At 35.1% G+C, this 15,986-nt stretch overlaps 1 protein-coding gene across 12 annotated transcripts in view; it reads right to left on the bottom strand.

Annotated features, from left to right (window-relative positions):
- The window catches only part of PDLIM5 (PDZ and LIM domain 5), a 202,542-nt gene that overhangs the window by 137,180 nt on the left and 49,376 nt on the right, over positions 1-15,986 (bottom strand). For all 12 annotated transcript variants that reach the window (XM_004756042.3, XM_004756046.3, XM_004756044.3 and 9 more), the window contains exon 3: positions 2,311-2,462. In XM_004756042.3, coding sequence (XP_004756099.1) covers positions 2,311-2,462 — 152 coding nt within the window. The remainder of the gene's footprint in view (positions 1-2,310; positions 2,463-15,986) is intronic.

Raw genomic sequence — 15,986 nt, 5'->3', positions numbered from 1 at the left:
ATGCTTAACCGATGAAGCCAACCAGGTGCCCCAGTAGTATTGACAATGTTATATCATAAATTCTTTCAAATGCAAATCTCTTTTCAGGTTGACACTACTTAACACAAGAAGTGTTAAAAAACTTGAGAATTACAATAAGTAACAACAGGACTCTCAAATTCTCTCTCATGTTTTGGGCCCCGAATATCTATATTCAGAAATATGAAGACAAAATTAAACAGTATCTCCAAATGTTTAGAATGACTTAGTTTGTTAAATTTCATATTTAAGTGACTTAAAAGAATCTTTGTTAAGGGTCAGCAACAGATTACTTAAAATTGGAAATGCATACAAACAAAGTAACATCTGGTTTTCATCTATTCTTATGGGACCCTGAAGTAATTTCAAAAGAAAGTAGATATAGCTAAGCTTCTAATCTAATATCTAAGTTTATTGACTCCGTGGTACCCTTTCAAAATGCGTATTTAGTAAAAATGAGTATAAAAAAAATGACTACTTTTCGAGGCACCTGGGTGGCTCAGTCATTAAGCATCTGCCTTCTGCTCAGGTCATGAACCCAGGGTCCTGGGATCAAGCCCTGCACCCGGCTCCCTGCTCAGCAGGAAGCCTGTTTCTCTCTCTCCCATTCCCCCTGCTTGTGTTCCCTCTCTCATTCTGTCTCACTCTCAGATAAATAAAACCTTTTTTAAAAAATTACTGCTTTTCATTTAATTAGTCATAATAATTTCATGTTACAGATCTCAGTACATAGAACAGAAAAAAACACTAAAAAATAGAAATTTTTAGCAGGTTATTTTTTTTTTAATGACTCCTTTATATGCATTAAAACATATACCTAACAGCTATCAAAATTTAAATACAAATAACCTTTGACCAAATAGTCCCAATGACAGGAATTTCTCCCACACACACAAAAGAGGAGGGTTGGGGGTGCTGGTTACATCAAAGTAAATCCCTAAGTCTAAGTTCATAAAAATTTCTCCTATTCAGTTTTAAGACCAAACTGATACACTTCCAGAAAAGTACATACCTTACCCTGTATATATCCTTTAAATAGTCCCAGGAGAGCCTCCAAGAAAAAAAGGTTCCATAGCCAAATATGTTTGTACCACATGTATTTTCCCTCTTAAAAATTAACAATATACACAATAATTTATAGAAGGCTCTGAGATGTTCTGAGGTGAAAATGGTGTTTTCCAAATTTTATAGAACTAGAGAACACTTTTGTACTCATCAAAAACAAGACTTATTTAAAACTTTCCATACTTAGCTGATAAATGATAGCTATTTTCCCTATAAACCTTAAAGGCTAAAAGCTATCATTCAGTCACCTTCTCCCCACTCCCTTTTAACTCCCTTCCTCTGAGCCCAAGATACTGCAGTGCTTATAACTTTATAATTCATAATAATTATAGGGATCTTACTAAAATATACTTCTTGGTCCTTTCAGATAATTCTGATTCCTATCAGTATTTTTAGCAAGGAATCCACATGATTTCAAGGTAGGTCAAATGCTCAAAATGCCTGATACATTATAATCAATGAGATGACTAACTATGCTATAACTGAGGCCAGAGTATCTTTAAAAAACAAAACAGTAAGTTCTGAAAATCTGCATTTCAAATGTAAAAATATTTTTCTTCCACTCAAGAAGGGCAAAAAAGACATACTAGGAATAGCCTAACTATTTATTTTAAAAGAATACCTTCTAATATACTACCCAGAATATTAAAGCCAAGAGTTTTACCCTATAATAAGAATTTCAGCCTAGATATAATAAGAATAAGAATTTACCCTATAACAGGGTGCCTGGGTGGCCCAGTGGGTTAAGCCTTTGCCTTCAGCTCAGGTCATGATCTCAGGATCCTGGGACTGAGTCCTGCATTGGGCTCCCTGTTCAGCAGGGAGCCTGCTTCCCTCTCTCTCTCTCTCTCTCTTCCTGCCTCTCTACCTACTTGTGATCTCTGTCAAAAAACTAAATAAAATCTTTAAAAAAAAAGAATTTACCCTATAACAAGAATTTTTAGCCTACACTCTACTGAGAAATTTCTGGAATTCTTAGATTTTCTAAAACCATACACAAATTTTATCAGTTCATGAATGCATGCCTTTTTATGGGGAAACAATCCAAAGCTTCCACCAATTTTTCACACTGCTCAATTACTCAATTTAAAAGCCATTATATTTTGTAATTTATCTACCTGAAACAATGGTAGGAGAAACTTCTTAGCTAATACCGCAAATCAGATACACAAAAACACACTCCTCAGTATTGTTTTCTCCCCCAGAAGCAAACAAAATGCAAATTACCTTTGCAGAGTCATGTTCAAAGAGCCAGTACAACCCTTAATCTTGTTCTGGGCTTCAAGATGAGTCATTCCATGTGCACTTATTCCATCAATGCTGAGAACCACATCGCCTATTCTTACATTTGCCTGGGATGCTTTGCCGCCATCTTTGAGCTGTAATAAATATATTTCATTAGGAGTGTCTCTCTTTAAAACATAGAATAATCAACACAGATTAAAATTGTACTTTTGCTTGAATCAAAAGTATACTAATATACTTTTAGACAATGTAATAAAAAGTTATCTTTATTAACAGGTAAAGTTAAAATTCAAATGACTTTTGTGTTTATTTTCTTAAATTCTTATTTGCTTTCTAAAAACTGAAAGCATTTTCTGGAAAACGTTCCTGATAATTTCTTATTTCTTTATTGTGTAACAAGAGCAGTGTGTGCTGGTCATGAATGAGGAAGACAAACAGCCAAGAAAACTACATTTAACATCTGTAATATGAATAGGGTATTTCAACTCTTTTAGAAATAATGCTTAAACTCTTTAAACAGCTGTATTTTTGTTTGAGCACAAAGAGTAACACAGACAGAGGATCTACTGAACAATCCTTCCTGTTGAGTCCAATTCCTACCCAGTGTTTGGGGTACTGAATTCTTTTAGTTCATAGGCCCAAATATCTTTTACACTAGATGTGCTTCCTACTCTGGGCATTTAGTAGAAGGGGAAGGAAACCAGTTGTGTCTGAGACTGTCACACATTTTTAAAAGTGTACCACAGTCTTCAATCCCCAAATCTTTCTTCCCTTCTCTAACAATTTTCTCTGTGTTCACATAACTTAGTTTGACCTCCTTCAAAGTTCATACATATCTATTTCACTGCTCCAAAAGAAGAAAATATAAAATTGCAGTAAAATGTAACATGATGCAATTTTAATACATACCTAGAAACATGGAACAAGTACAAATCAAAAGAAACCATTCTAATTTAAAAGGCAAGCTTAGAATTCAGTAAGTACAAGTAGATCACACTGAATATTGGGTTGTAGGAAGATAAGACTTTACCCCCCCAAAAATGAAAGAAACTAACCAATATGCCTCAAATATTTAAAACTAAAGTATTTTCTAAGTTTCTCTTTGGATTATACAATACTGTAACTTTAATAATGCAAGTGAATTGTACACTTAAAAATAGTTAAAATGGGGGGACCTGGGTGCCTCAGTCATTAAGCAACTGCCTTCAGCTCAGGTCATGATCCCAGGGTTCTGGGATCGAGCCCCACATCGAGCTCTCTGCTCAGCAGGGAGCCTGCTTCCCTTACTCTCTCTCTGCCTGCCTCTCTACTTGTGATCCCTGTCTCTCAAATGAATAAATAAAATCTTAAAAAAAAAGTTTAAAAAAAATAGTTAAAATGGTTAACTTTTTTTTTTAAAGATTTTATTTATTTATTTGACAGACACAAGTAGGCAGAGAGGTTATGGCCTGAGCCAAAGGCTGAGGCTTTAACCCATTGAGCCACCCAGGCGCCCCTAAAATGGTTAACTTTTATAATTACCACACTTTTTTTAAAAAATGAAGGAAAAAAAAAACGCAACAAAGTATTTTGCAAAACATTTTACTAAAATTACATCTTGATTAAAAAATATATCCCAGGAACACCTGGGTGGCTTATTCAGTTGTCTGTCTTTGGCTCAGGTCATAATCCCAGGGTCCCAGGATCGAGTCTGGCATTGGGCTCCTTCCTCAGTGGGTTGCCTACTTCTCCTTCAACCTGCCACCCCCCCCCAACCCCCAGCTTGTGCTAGCTCTCTGATGACTAAAGAAAAAAACAAAACAAAACAAAAAAAACAAAAAAACCTCCCTTCAAAAAAAATAAATAATTGATTGATTAATTAAAAAAATAAAAAATAGGGGCACCTGGGTGGCTCAGTGGGTTAAGTCTCTGCCTTCCCCTCAGGTCATGATCCCAGAGCCCTGGGATGGAGCCCCACATCAGGCTCTCTGCTCAGCAGGGAGCCTGCTTCCCCCTCTCTCTGCCTGCCTTTCTGCCGCCTTCTGCCTACTTGTGATTTCTCTTGTTGTCAAATAAATTTAAAAAAAAATAAAATAAAATCTTTTAAAAAATAAAAAATATATCCCAGGGTACCTGGGTGGCTCAGTAAAGTTAAGTATTTGTCTGTAGCTCAGGTCCTAATCCTGGAGTCCTAGGATAAGCCCCCTATCCCTGAGCAGGGAGCCTGCTTCTCCCTCTTCTTCTGCTCCTCTCCCTCTGCTCCTCCCCTCAACTCATACTTGTCTCTCTCAAATATATAAAATCTTTAAAAAATAAAAATAAAAAATAAATAAAATAAAAAATATATCCCTCAGCAAACTAGACAAGAACCGAGTACTGGAATTCAAAATTTGGAAGCAAAGTAATAAATAAATAGATACCAATCATTCAGTTAGGTTAGGTTTTGATTACCATCAGCTGTCAAACTCTTTCCTTATAAATAATGATCAAGGCAGACCAATCTTAGTACATGAGAACAAGAATCTGTAACTAAAATCAAGAAGAGTAGTGAAGGTGAGATCCATTAAAACAAGGCCTATGTCTACATTTCCTCTCCACTTTATCCTAATACTAGAAGTGTGCCTAGCACACCACATACCTTCACAAAATATATACTGAATGAATGGATGCCACAGATATTTATTTAACACTGGCTTTGTTTTAAATTGAGGGGTGCCTAGCTGGCTCAGTCAGTGGAACATGGGACTCTTGATCTCAGGGTCATGAGTTCAAGCCCCATGCTGCATGCGAAACCTACTTAATTTAAAAAATAAAACAAAATAAATTAGTGAAATTAAGAAAAACTAAAGTTTTACATAATTAGAAAAAAAATTTTAAAGATTTTATTTATTATTTGACAGAGAGACAGATCACAAGTAGGCAGATGGCAGGCAGAGAGAGAGGAGGAAGCAAGCTCCCTGCTGAGCAGAGAGCCCCATGCAGGCCTTGATCCCAGGATCCTGAGATCATGACCTGAGCCAAAAGCAGAGACTTAACCCACTGAGCCACCCAGGCACACCCATAATTAGAAATTTGTTTCATTTTAAAATATGACTATCAAGTGACCAAAATAATTCTTGAAATTAGTAAAAAAAAAAAAAACCCTATTTGATCAAAGGTATATAAAATCTCACAGTGTAAAAAAAGATTTCAAAACTTTAAACTGAAATATTCTGAAATATTCTCCACCACATACATAGTATAGCACATAAACAGTATTATCATGATTTTGTTTTCATCTCTACACTAATAGAAACTATTCCCTCAGCTGCCAAGATATTTAAGGGAAAGAAAAATTGGTAGTATGTTTACACTAAAGAAAAAAACTTCCAGAGTAACAAAGCAGATCAAAATTTAACTCACAGCACATTTATCAACATAACTATATTACACTTATGTGCACACATATACACAGCTTTTATTATATATGACTGACAAAGTAGTTCCAAAATTAAAATTAAATAAAAATTTAAATTAAATAAAAATTAAATGGACTAGTTTTCAGAATCACAGTATCAAGAAAAAATAATTAAGATTGAACTTTCTTAAGTATATTTTAAAATACTATAAAGGCAGGTATATTTATTAAAATATGATAGCTTTGTAGGGTAGGGAAAAAATCTTTAAAAACAGCAGAATTGCATTAAAAGATACAGTTTTACAACATTAAATAACAGGCATAACTACCTTTTAATAATCACTATTTCTTTTTATGAATTTAAATATAAAGAAATCGCTTAATTTAGTAACAGAATTTATAAACTGTTCCCAAATGCACAGAACTAAATTGTTTAAATTGTAAGGGGCATTGACAAAGGAAACAAAAAGCCAGCAATGCCACTGCTTTCTATGGTACTTATTTATAGAGTTGTTCTAATGATTTGATGAAGTAAGAGCTCAACAGATGTTGGCTATTATTACTATTTCCTTGACTTCAGATTACTAACCTCAAAAATGTAGGGGTTGTATTAAATGATCTCAAAGAGCCCTTCCAGTTTTAAAAGTTTTTCTATCTGAGGTATCTGGGGGTGACTCAGTCGGTTGAGCATCTGACTCTTCGTTCTGGCTCAGGTCATGATCTCAGGGTCCTGAAATGGAGCCCCGCATCAAGCTCCATGCTCAGTGGGGAGTCCACTTGAGATTCTCCCTCTCCCTCAGTCCCTCCACCTGCGCGTTCTCTCTCTCTCAAATAAATAAATAAACTTTTAAAAAATAAGTAAAATAAAAGTTTAGTTATGAGCTGTCTGCACAAAGGTATAGATCTAATCCTTAAAAAAGAGTTAAATCTGAAAGACTTCATTGGTAGAGCAAAGGAAAATCTATTCCCTTCCAAACTGAGCAAATAAATTGAAATTTGAATTCCGATAATGTGACAAGTATCAAATAATTTACCCCAGATTTTATTTCAGCCAATGCTTGAACTTCCTTTTAGGTCAAACATTAAAATAGATTAGATAGGTAAGGAGACAGACAAATAGATGATAGATAACCAGAAATAGAACACATCTATACTATTTGACCATTTCTCACATTCCTCACATTAAAAGGAAATCTATGGACATTTCCTCTAAATGTACCCAACTTGAAGAATTTAAATACTCTCATCCAGTAGTAACATAAAGGTAATGAACAATGTAGAAAGAAAATAACCTAACCAAACCCAATGTCATAACTAGGTAAAACTTTTCTTGCTCCTTTGTTCCAGTTGCCTACTAGAGTCTAAGATCCCATGATCTCAGGATGTTCAAATCCAACTACTTAGAACTATCTATCCTTTGAGGATTGCTTTTACTCTAACTGCCACTCTTATTTTTAGGTGGTAGAGCATAGAAATGCTATAGCCCCTGTTAACTCTGCCTCTTCCACAGATACCAGCATCTAGGGAAATTACTAAATTGTGTCTATCCTTCCATTACTCCTCCATGTTAGTCCATACTCTGAACATGTCACCCTGACCATGCCTACTAACTACTACAAGAGCTTTCTAAAGACCTCTTACCACCAAACTCTCCTCTCCACATTACCCTCCCCTTCCCTCCATCTTCACATTTCCATAATGGTGGCCCTATTACCACTTCATACAGGAGAGTTCCAATCATGTCAACTATTTAGAAAAAGAGGGTAAAAAAACTTCAAATATCTGTGCTTCCTACAATCTAGAATAACACTAAAGCCTGAATTATGAGCCATCTATAATTTGTCACCAACCTGTTTCCAACTTTAAACAAGCTCTATAAAGTCAGAGATCATGTTTTTGAATTTGTTCTTCTTCCTAAGACCTTTGAATATTGTAGGTATTAGAAAAACATCTAATTAAACCATAGTAAAGAGGAAATCACAAACTGGAACATCAGTTTTATATGTTAAATTCTGGTAGAAATATACTTAGTTCACCAAAGAGAGAAGATTGGGATCTAATCTGAAAATGAGATTCTTTGATTAATCATTAGACCTAACTGGTCTAAGTAAGGTTTACACTCAAAACCACACTTCTAATAAAACAAAGTAAATTCATTTGGGATAGTCAGTGATATATTTTCCCTAGGACCTTCAAAGAGGTATCACAACTCCTCTTGTTAATCTTTATCTAACAAGCATTAGGAAGAGCTTAATTATGGGGCACCTGAGTGGCTTAGTTATGCACTGGACTCTTGATTCAGCTCAGATCACTATTCAGGGCTCCCTGTCAGGCTCAGCGTTGAGTGTGGAGTGTGTTTAAGATTGTCTCTCTCTCCCTCTTCCACTCTCTGCCCCCAGTTCTTGCTGTCTCTTCTCTTTCTCATAGATAGATAGATAGATAGATAGATAATAGATAGAAACATAGATAGGACCAGCTTCATTATTTAACCACAACCTTTTCTCAATCAATGATCAGAAATGGAAACAAATGCCTATCACCATCTATCCAATCTTTCATATTAGTTAAACTGTCAAACAAATTCCTTTTTGTCGATAGCGTTTTGAAGCCAGTAATATTAATCATTTTGGGTTTTGATATTAAGATCTTTTCTAAATCGCCAGCCATCTTTAGTATCAGATATTCAAGTTTTCTATTCACACAATTTAAATTAAAAATCATGAAGAACTAATGCTGTATACATAGTGGGAAAAGCCCAATGCATAAAAACAAATTTAAGACTTGTTACAGATGGCATCTCACTGACTACTCCTATGAGCTTCATTTAGTCCCACTTCCTCAAGCCATTCACCCACTAGACATTATTTTTTTCCCCTTAAATTGGGTAGGATGTAGCACTATTATGAATTGTTAGCAACTAAGGAAAAACTACGAGGTCACTCATTATTTTCATAGTTCATTTTTTCTTTGCTTTTCAAAGTCTGAATAACTTGCATTCATCTAAAACAGTAATAACCTTCTGTCATCAGTAAATCTTGTACATATTATATGACTGCCTTAAGTGTATGCACATATCATAAATGTACAGTGTGTAGTAAAGAAACAGTAGTAGTGGGAGGCTCCTGGGTCAAGTTCAACATAAATCAAACTAATCACAAGCAAATGCTTCTCCTTTGATCTTGAGAAGCATTTTTATTACTGTTGTCCAATTTTCCATAAACTTAATTGTAGCTCTATGTTTCTCTAAAAAACACTGCTTTGTGATCTCACTTAAGTCGCAAGCACACATGGCTGCACATACTGGAACTACCTCTGAGCTTCTGTTTACTGATGCAGAAATGAAGGTACACCAGAACAACTATATGCTCATAAAGAGAATGGTATCTCTACTGAGCCTCCCCATTAACCTAGATGAGAAAGGCTGTAATATCAACCACCTGTATGTACTTGGACTAAAACCTCTAGGGATTCGTTTTAACCCTTTTATACTGCAATTATGTATGACAAGAAGTTTTCTCTTGAAAAGGAAATCCAGTCTTCAATAAGCAGATGGGCAGACTCTGTGTGTGTGTGTGTGTGTGTGTGTGTCTGTGTATATGAAAGGATGAAAGGTACCACAGACTTGAGCTCCCCCCATCTGACTTTGACCAGGAAATACCCAAAGGCAAATTTTCTTGAGTTATTTTAAAGGAGTAGTTCTTCTCATATAATATTTTTCTATTCTGAGAAAGAAATTACCCAGAAAAAGTAATGGACTATTTACGAGCAACAACAGTAAGTAAGCAACTTTGTGAGACCCTTTATCTTTCTTTGCCATTTATCAGATAGTTTTACTCTGTGTTGCAGATGGAAAAAGAGAGCTTCAAAGGGATTGCTGATGTCCATACAGCAAATAAGAACATAGTTCAGAGAATAAGCTTTGAAATCAGGCGAATATGGGTTCATATTCATGTTCTGCCATTTCTTGATTACGTGACATGAATTTACTAGACCTCTCTAAGTTTCACCCAACCCTCTTTAAAATGAGGACTACAATTCCACCTGTCTCACAGAGCCCTCCAGCAGATAAATAAAACACCAGCATAGCATATACCACACAATGCAAAAATAAATGTTCACTATTATTATTCTGCCATGCCACCAATTCACATAGGCAGGATGCCTGTTTCAAGGACCTACAAGGCAGAGAAGACAGCTTTTCAAACTGACCAGTCAGACCTTATGGCTTCCCCATCCCTCCATAAATAAAGACAAAATATCCCTTCTTTATTCACTCCATTCCTGTCTTCTCTAAGCCTTAAGTTTTCCTTTATTTAGCAACAGAGCTCGATATGCCACAGGATCAGAACCAGCTCTCCATGTCCTCTGTCTCTGCTTACTACTGTCCAATTCTGAATTTCCCAAACTCCATTCTCACAGGACAGTGACCTCATATTACCACTTCTCAGGTCAGTTAGGTGTTGCCACTGTACCAAAAGGCCAAAGAATAAGAATCAATAAGATAATATTGGTGAAGAAGCCTTGAAATGGGGCAGAAAGTGAAGAAAACAAGGAAGGAGGGTATTGGTACAAAGGCTAGAATAAGGAAGCAAGACTATGAGAAAAGAAAGGGCCATGAGGTATTTCTAGATCTAGATCTAGATTCCAGGTTTGGTAAACTAGATCCTCATCTCTGGGTCTGTTGTACCTCCATGTGCACATGCATAAAATATTTAAACTGAACAAAACATCAAAGTAATAATTAATTATAGGAGATTTTATACTTTCATTTGAATAACTAAAATAACCTAAATGACTCTTCTTAATGACAATGATTTAAAGCCAATCAACTCACAGTAATACCAATGTGTGTCATTAAACATGTCATTAACTTTATTATACTCAAATAAAATTTATAACTAAACTTTCCCCAAATGCTTAGCCTCCATGCAAATGTGTGGCTCCAGCATTTCTTCTTAAAACTTAAAAAAAAAAAAAAAAGATACACATACACACACATATATAAAGATGTTATTCCTTTATTTGAGAGAGGGAAAGTCCCGCACACGGGTGCATGAGCAGGGGGAGGGGCAGAGGGACAAGCAGATTCTCCAGGGAGCCAAGCAGGGAGCCAAGCAGGAAGCCTGACCCAGGACCTGAGTTAATGTCAGACGCTTAATCAACTAAGCCATCCAGGAGCCTCTCTTCCTAAAACTTTTCAATGAGAGAGAAAAATAGCACTACATCTTTATAAAATTGCATTAAAAATACCAGTATCTCAAGAAAGCATGCCACTTAAACAAAAATCTCAAAAATGCACCAAACAGAACATTAATCTTATCCACAAGAAGTATGCTATTTGGGATTCATAAGGAGTTAGAGATATACCTGTTAGACTAACTCTTCCCCATAGCTATTACCTCCTGAAAGCAAGCACATCACAGAAACAAAACAATTACAGAACTCATAGCAAAAAACAAAATCAATGAAAACATTATAGAGCTCTCACTTTTAAAAGTTAGACCCCAATATGGCAGGTATTATTTAAACACATTTAACTGCATGAGATCTCTCTTTAAAATGGTCATTTATGGGGCACCTGGGTGGCTCAGTTAGTTATGCCATCTGTCTTCAGCTCAGGTCATGTTTCCAGAGTCCTGAGATGGAGCCCCACATCAGGCCCTCTGCTCAGCAGGGAGCCTGCTTCTCTCTCTACCTGTTCCTTCCCCTGCTTGTGCTCACTCTCTCTCAGTTTAATAAATAAAATATTTAAAGTAAAATAAAATAAAATAAGCATTTAAGGATGCCTAGGTCGCTTAGTTGGTTAACCATGTGACTCTTGATTTCAGTTAGGTCATGATCTCAAAGTTGTGAGACTGAACCCCCGCTTTCCGGCTCCTCACTGGGCATGGAACCTGCTTGGAATTCTCTCTCTCCCTCTCTTAAAAAAAAAATGAACTATTTAATATAGCTGCTATATTGCCCTAAGCTTTTTCAAAAAGAAGCACAATGTTTAGCTATAACAGTGACTGCAACACTTAGAATTCTCTAATGAAATGTATCCTTCCAAATCACAGGGAACCTCAGTATGCACACAAAAACCTCTTATGCCTTCCTCTGGAAGTAAGCCAGCAGTTACAAACCTCACGAAACAGATGTCAGCAATAGAAATTATTTACTGATGACATATATACCCAAGTAGATTACAGAAATTTTATAATATAAATAACACCATTTTAATAGATGTTTACTAAGAACAATTTCTGCTGGTTCACAAAATTACCTTGGTAATTGGATAATTGTATTCTATGGGTTAACAAGCAGGAGACAGGTACCTATATAAGAGCCACAACCAACATGCAAGTTTTCAACCTCTGCATATTTTCAACAAATATGGAATGCTCGGAAATGTATGACCCTAACACCATGGGTATGACAAGAATGCCCTCAGACTTAATAAATGTAAAAAAGGAATATATAAATATGACAGCTATAGAAAGAAACACTACCAGAAATTTCCCATGTCCGAAAACTATGGGAACTAAACCATGGGAAAATAAAGATGCGATTTTTCTAACAGTGCTATTACCAAAATTTGGATAAATACACCAATAAAATTATATCAATCTAACCAACAGGATTTTCTTGAGGTAGAGAAAAGCACTGAGGAAAGTCTTATTTTGAAAAACTCCTAAGTAATGGGCAATCTTTAATTTTGTTTTAAAAATGTACTTTCTAGTACCTTCTATAGGAGAAAACTATCTCCCACATATATCCCAGAATACCATGGATGTGACTTTCACACTGCTACCCCTCAAAAAACACACAAGAAGGTATGAGCACTACCCCAAAATAGGGAACTCACAGAACTTGTTTTCTTAACGGTATTACTCAGTCATCAACCAAATGTCACAAATAAACAAAAGTGGTAGAGTTTTTAAGCACTAAAGTAAGAAGTAAAGAACATTTGAGAAGTACTGCATTTTTTAAAACATATCCCTTAAGCTTTCTTTCAAATCCCAATGTGTTCACTGTCACTCCAGTACTTATGAATCTGCCCTACAATATTACACTTAGCACTTAAAATTGTTCTGTCGTGCATTGCCTACTGCCATACAGTGTTGACCCCCCCAGCCAGCGTGTAAATGCAACTCAACCACACATAAAAAACTAATCTCTGCCTTGGATGTCTAACGTAAACATGCCCCTTTAAAATTTGAGGCTATTCTGGATTCATTTTAATACTCTTTTCTGTAAAATAAAATCATTTGGCTTTCTGTATGTTAGAATGGCGAGATAAAACAATCACTGATGTCTCTCTGTGAGTAACTTTGTAAACTCCTGACCCATGTAAGCAATGGTTACTTTAACTACAGGCCTTCTCTTTTGGCTTATGAGTCAAACTATAATCAGTTTTACCCAAAAGTCTTGAGAATACACCTTATATGGTAGCAGTGAGGAGAATACCTCAAAGTACATGTCATTATGCCTCACAAAACCAAGGGAAATAAGAGGGTGATTATGCCTTTTTCTTTCCTTATGTAGCCACTGAATTACCTAGTTCCAACACTGGGCTGCTGTTAATACTGTTTGTTCTAGTCCTCTAAATCTTTTCTCCATGATGAGTCCTCCTTTATTGAAGTAATATCTTTATTCTTCTCTACTAGCATCCCAATGAAATAAAAATGTGCCTTTTTAAACCGTAATTCACTATTAAGACACCACACGATACTTTCATTCTATAGCTAATCCATGTGTTTAAGCCCAGAGATTTAATATGCTTTGTAGTTAACGTGTGAATATAATTCTACCAGAAACGTGAAAAGTATGGTGGTTTATTAAAAGAAAAAAAAAGAACACATATACAAACATCTCTAAGGTACCTATATAATTATTATTAATATAAATATTAATTATACAGAAATTTGTTTCCATGCAGTCCACTTTATAATAATAAAGAAAATGGTAACAAATGCCATAGATAATTATAAAGGTTAAAAATGAGTAAGTCAACTCTAGTTTACCTGAGAACAGTTTAACACTGAAATTTACACATTTCAACCCTCCCTCCTTACTAGGTTCTGTTCAAGGATGAGATGAAACCTCTAAAATTGTATGCAAATTGTGTACAACTTTGCATGCATTTTTCCATTGAGTCAGTCCACAGCTTTCCCCAAATTCTCAAAGGCATCTATGACCAAAAAAAATGTTAAGAATGAATTTGAAACGATTTAATGAAACCTTAGAACAGTGTTTCTCAAAGTGTGGTTCCTAAACTACCAGCAGCAGCCTACTTTCATGATGTGGGAAAAAAATCACAAGCCCTTCAAAACCCACAAGCTAAAAATGTTTCAAAACAAAACAAAACAAAAAAATCCATTAGCATCAAGAAAATTTAAGCACTCAAAGGAGAGTTTATATTTATTTAATGTGTTACAAAATCATGACTTCGTAAGTTAATGGCAGGTAAGTATTTAAAAAAAAAAAAACAGGGATTTACTTTTTTTAAAAAATCCTAAAATCTTCACGGTGTATATTATTAATATTTAATAAGGGCCTAGCCCATTTGATACCAAATTCAGAGAAAGGGTATAAAGAACTGGCATAGCCCTCTCCCTCATCTACTATTTAACTTTTCTAATGTGTACGTAACTCTCTATGAAGCAATGCTCCTCAAACTATCTGCGGTGAACACTATACCTGCCTTATACCAATTCTTCTGTAATCTATAATAAAGACAAGTTACTGGAAAACAAAATTTAAAGAAACCGTACAAAATATAAGACCAAATTTCTTATCATCAAATTCAACAGACATAAAATTATTCTGTCAAACTACCGAAGTTTCTAGATACCAACTCTTCATTTCTGTCCTTACTTCGTCTCAAACTATAACCAACAGTCTGCTGGTCTGTAGACCAGAAGGATTTTCTTTTATGCAATGACTATATCCTTTATGTCTCTTTAGGTCTATTATACACAGACTTAAAAATAACACACAATAAATATTTAATGAATTCCCATAATAGAAATCAATGGTATTTAGTCAACAGGCTATTGTTTAGTAATTTATTTCCAATTTTCTTTGCTCTTATGTTAAACATAAAGTGATAAATGATAATATCCATTTACTTTGGTATACTGATCTGACTTTCTCTTTAGGAATTGTTCCTAAAAATGTATACACATTTAAATTTTTGATCCATGATACTAGAATGCCAGCAAGAGTATTTGCAACCATTTTTAATTCTGCAAACTGTACACAAAAGTGTTTGTTATCCACACTCTTACAACTCTTAATATTACAAAAGAAACCTGATGGCAATTTTAACTCTACCACTAAAAATCCTGTGACCTTGGGCAAATCATTTGCATCTCCCATCTCATTCTGCTCAGCTGCATGAGACAGCTGAACCAAATGTTCTAAGTCTCTCTTCAAACGCTAAACCATAATAAATATTTATAGACTACTATCTCTCATTATTCTAAACAGCCATTACAATTAGTATCCATTACTCATTTTGGCATTAAAATAACTTTTATACTATTCTCTAATTACTTCATATGTACATATATATACATAATTCTTATTTCTCTATTATAATACATTAAAATGGCTAACATGACTACTTTTCAAAACCTAAAATTATATCAACATTAGAAATCCAAAAGGTGGGACACCTGGGTGGCTCAGTGGATTAAGCCTCTGTCTTCAGCTCAGGTCATGATCTCAGGGTTCTGGGATCGAGTCCCACATCGGGCTCTCTGCTTGGCAGGGAGCCTACTTCCTCCTCTCTGTCTCTCTGCCTGCCTCTCTGCCTGCTTGTGATCTGTCTGTCAAATAAATAAATAAAATCTTAAAAAAAAAAAAAAAAAAAAAGAAAGAAAGAAATCCAAAAGGCTAGGTTTCAGAGCTAACTAGAAGAGAATCTAGCTTATCTTCATTTTCAGATCCCAAATGATTTTTTTTCTTTTAGAATGAATATTAATTCTATTATATATTTAATTCTAGAATATTTTATTTTAAAAGACAAGAATCTTTTTTTCTACTAGTAGTAGCTAAGCCCTCTAGCATTTAATGCTGAATTATGCATTCATCTGTTCATCAGACATTTACTGAGTGATTACATATGAACTAAATGCTAATGACTGTAAGAATGAATTAGAAGGCAAATGGGGAAAGCAAATATTCATTTATTCCATCACTTAACAAATACCTGCCAAGTGTCTAATTTGTGTTAGGTGGTTCAAGGCCTTGTGATACAACAATGAACAAAATGAAGTCCTTGCCCTCACAGAGCTCC

The sequence above is a fragment of the Mustela putorius genome, unplaced genomic scaffold (assembly GCF_011764305.1).
Source record: "Mustela putorius furo isolate JIRA1106 unplaced genomic scaffold, ASM1176430v1.1 tig00003871_pilon_pilon_pilon, whole genome shotgun sequence".
NCBI classification, from domain to species: Eukaryota; Metazoa; Chordata; class Mammalia; order Carnivora; family Mustelidae; genus Mustela; species Mustela putorius.
The sequence above is the reverse complement of the archived record's forward strand: the minus strand, read 5'-3'. Positions and strand labels throughout refer to the sequence as shown.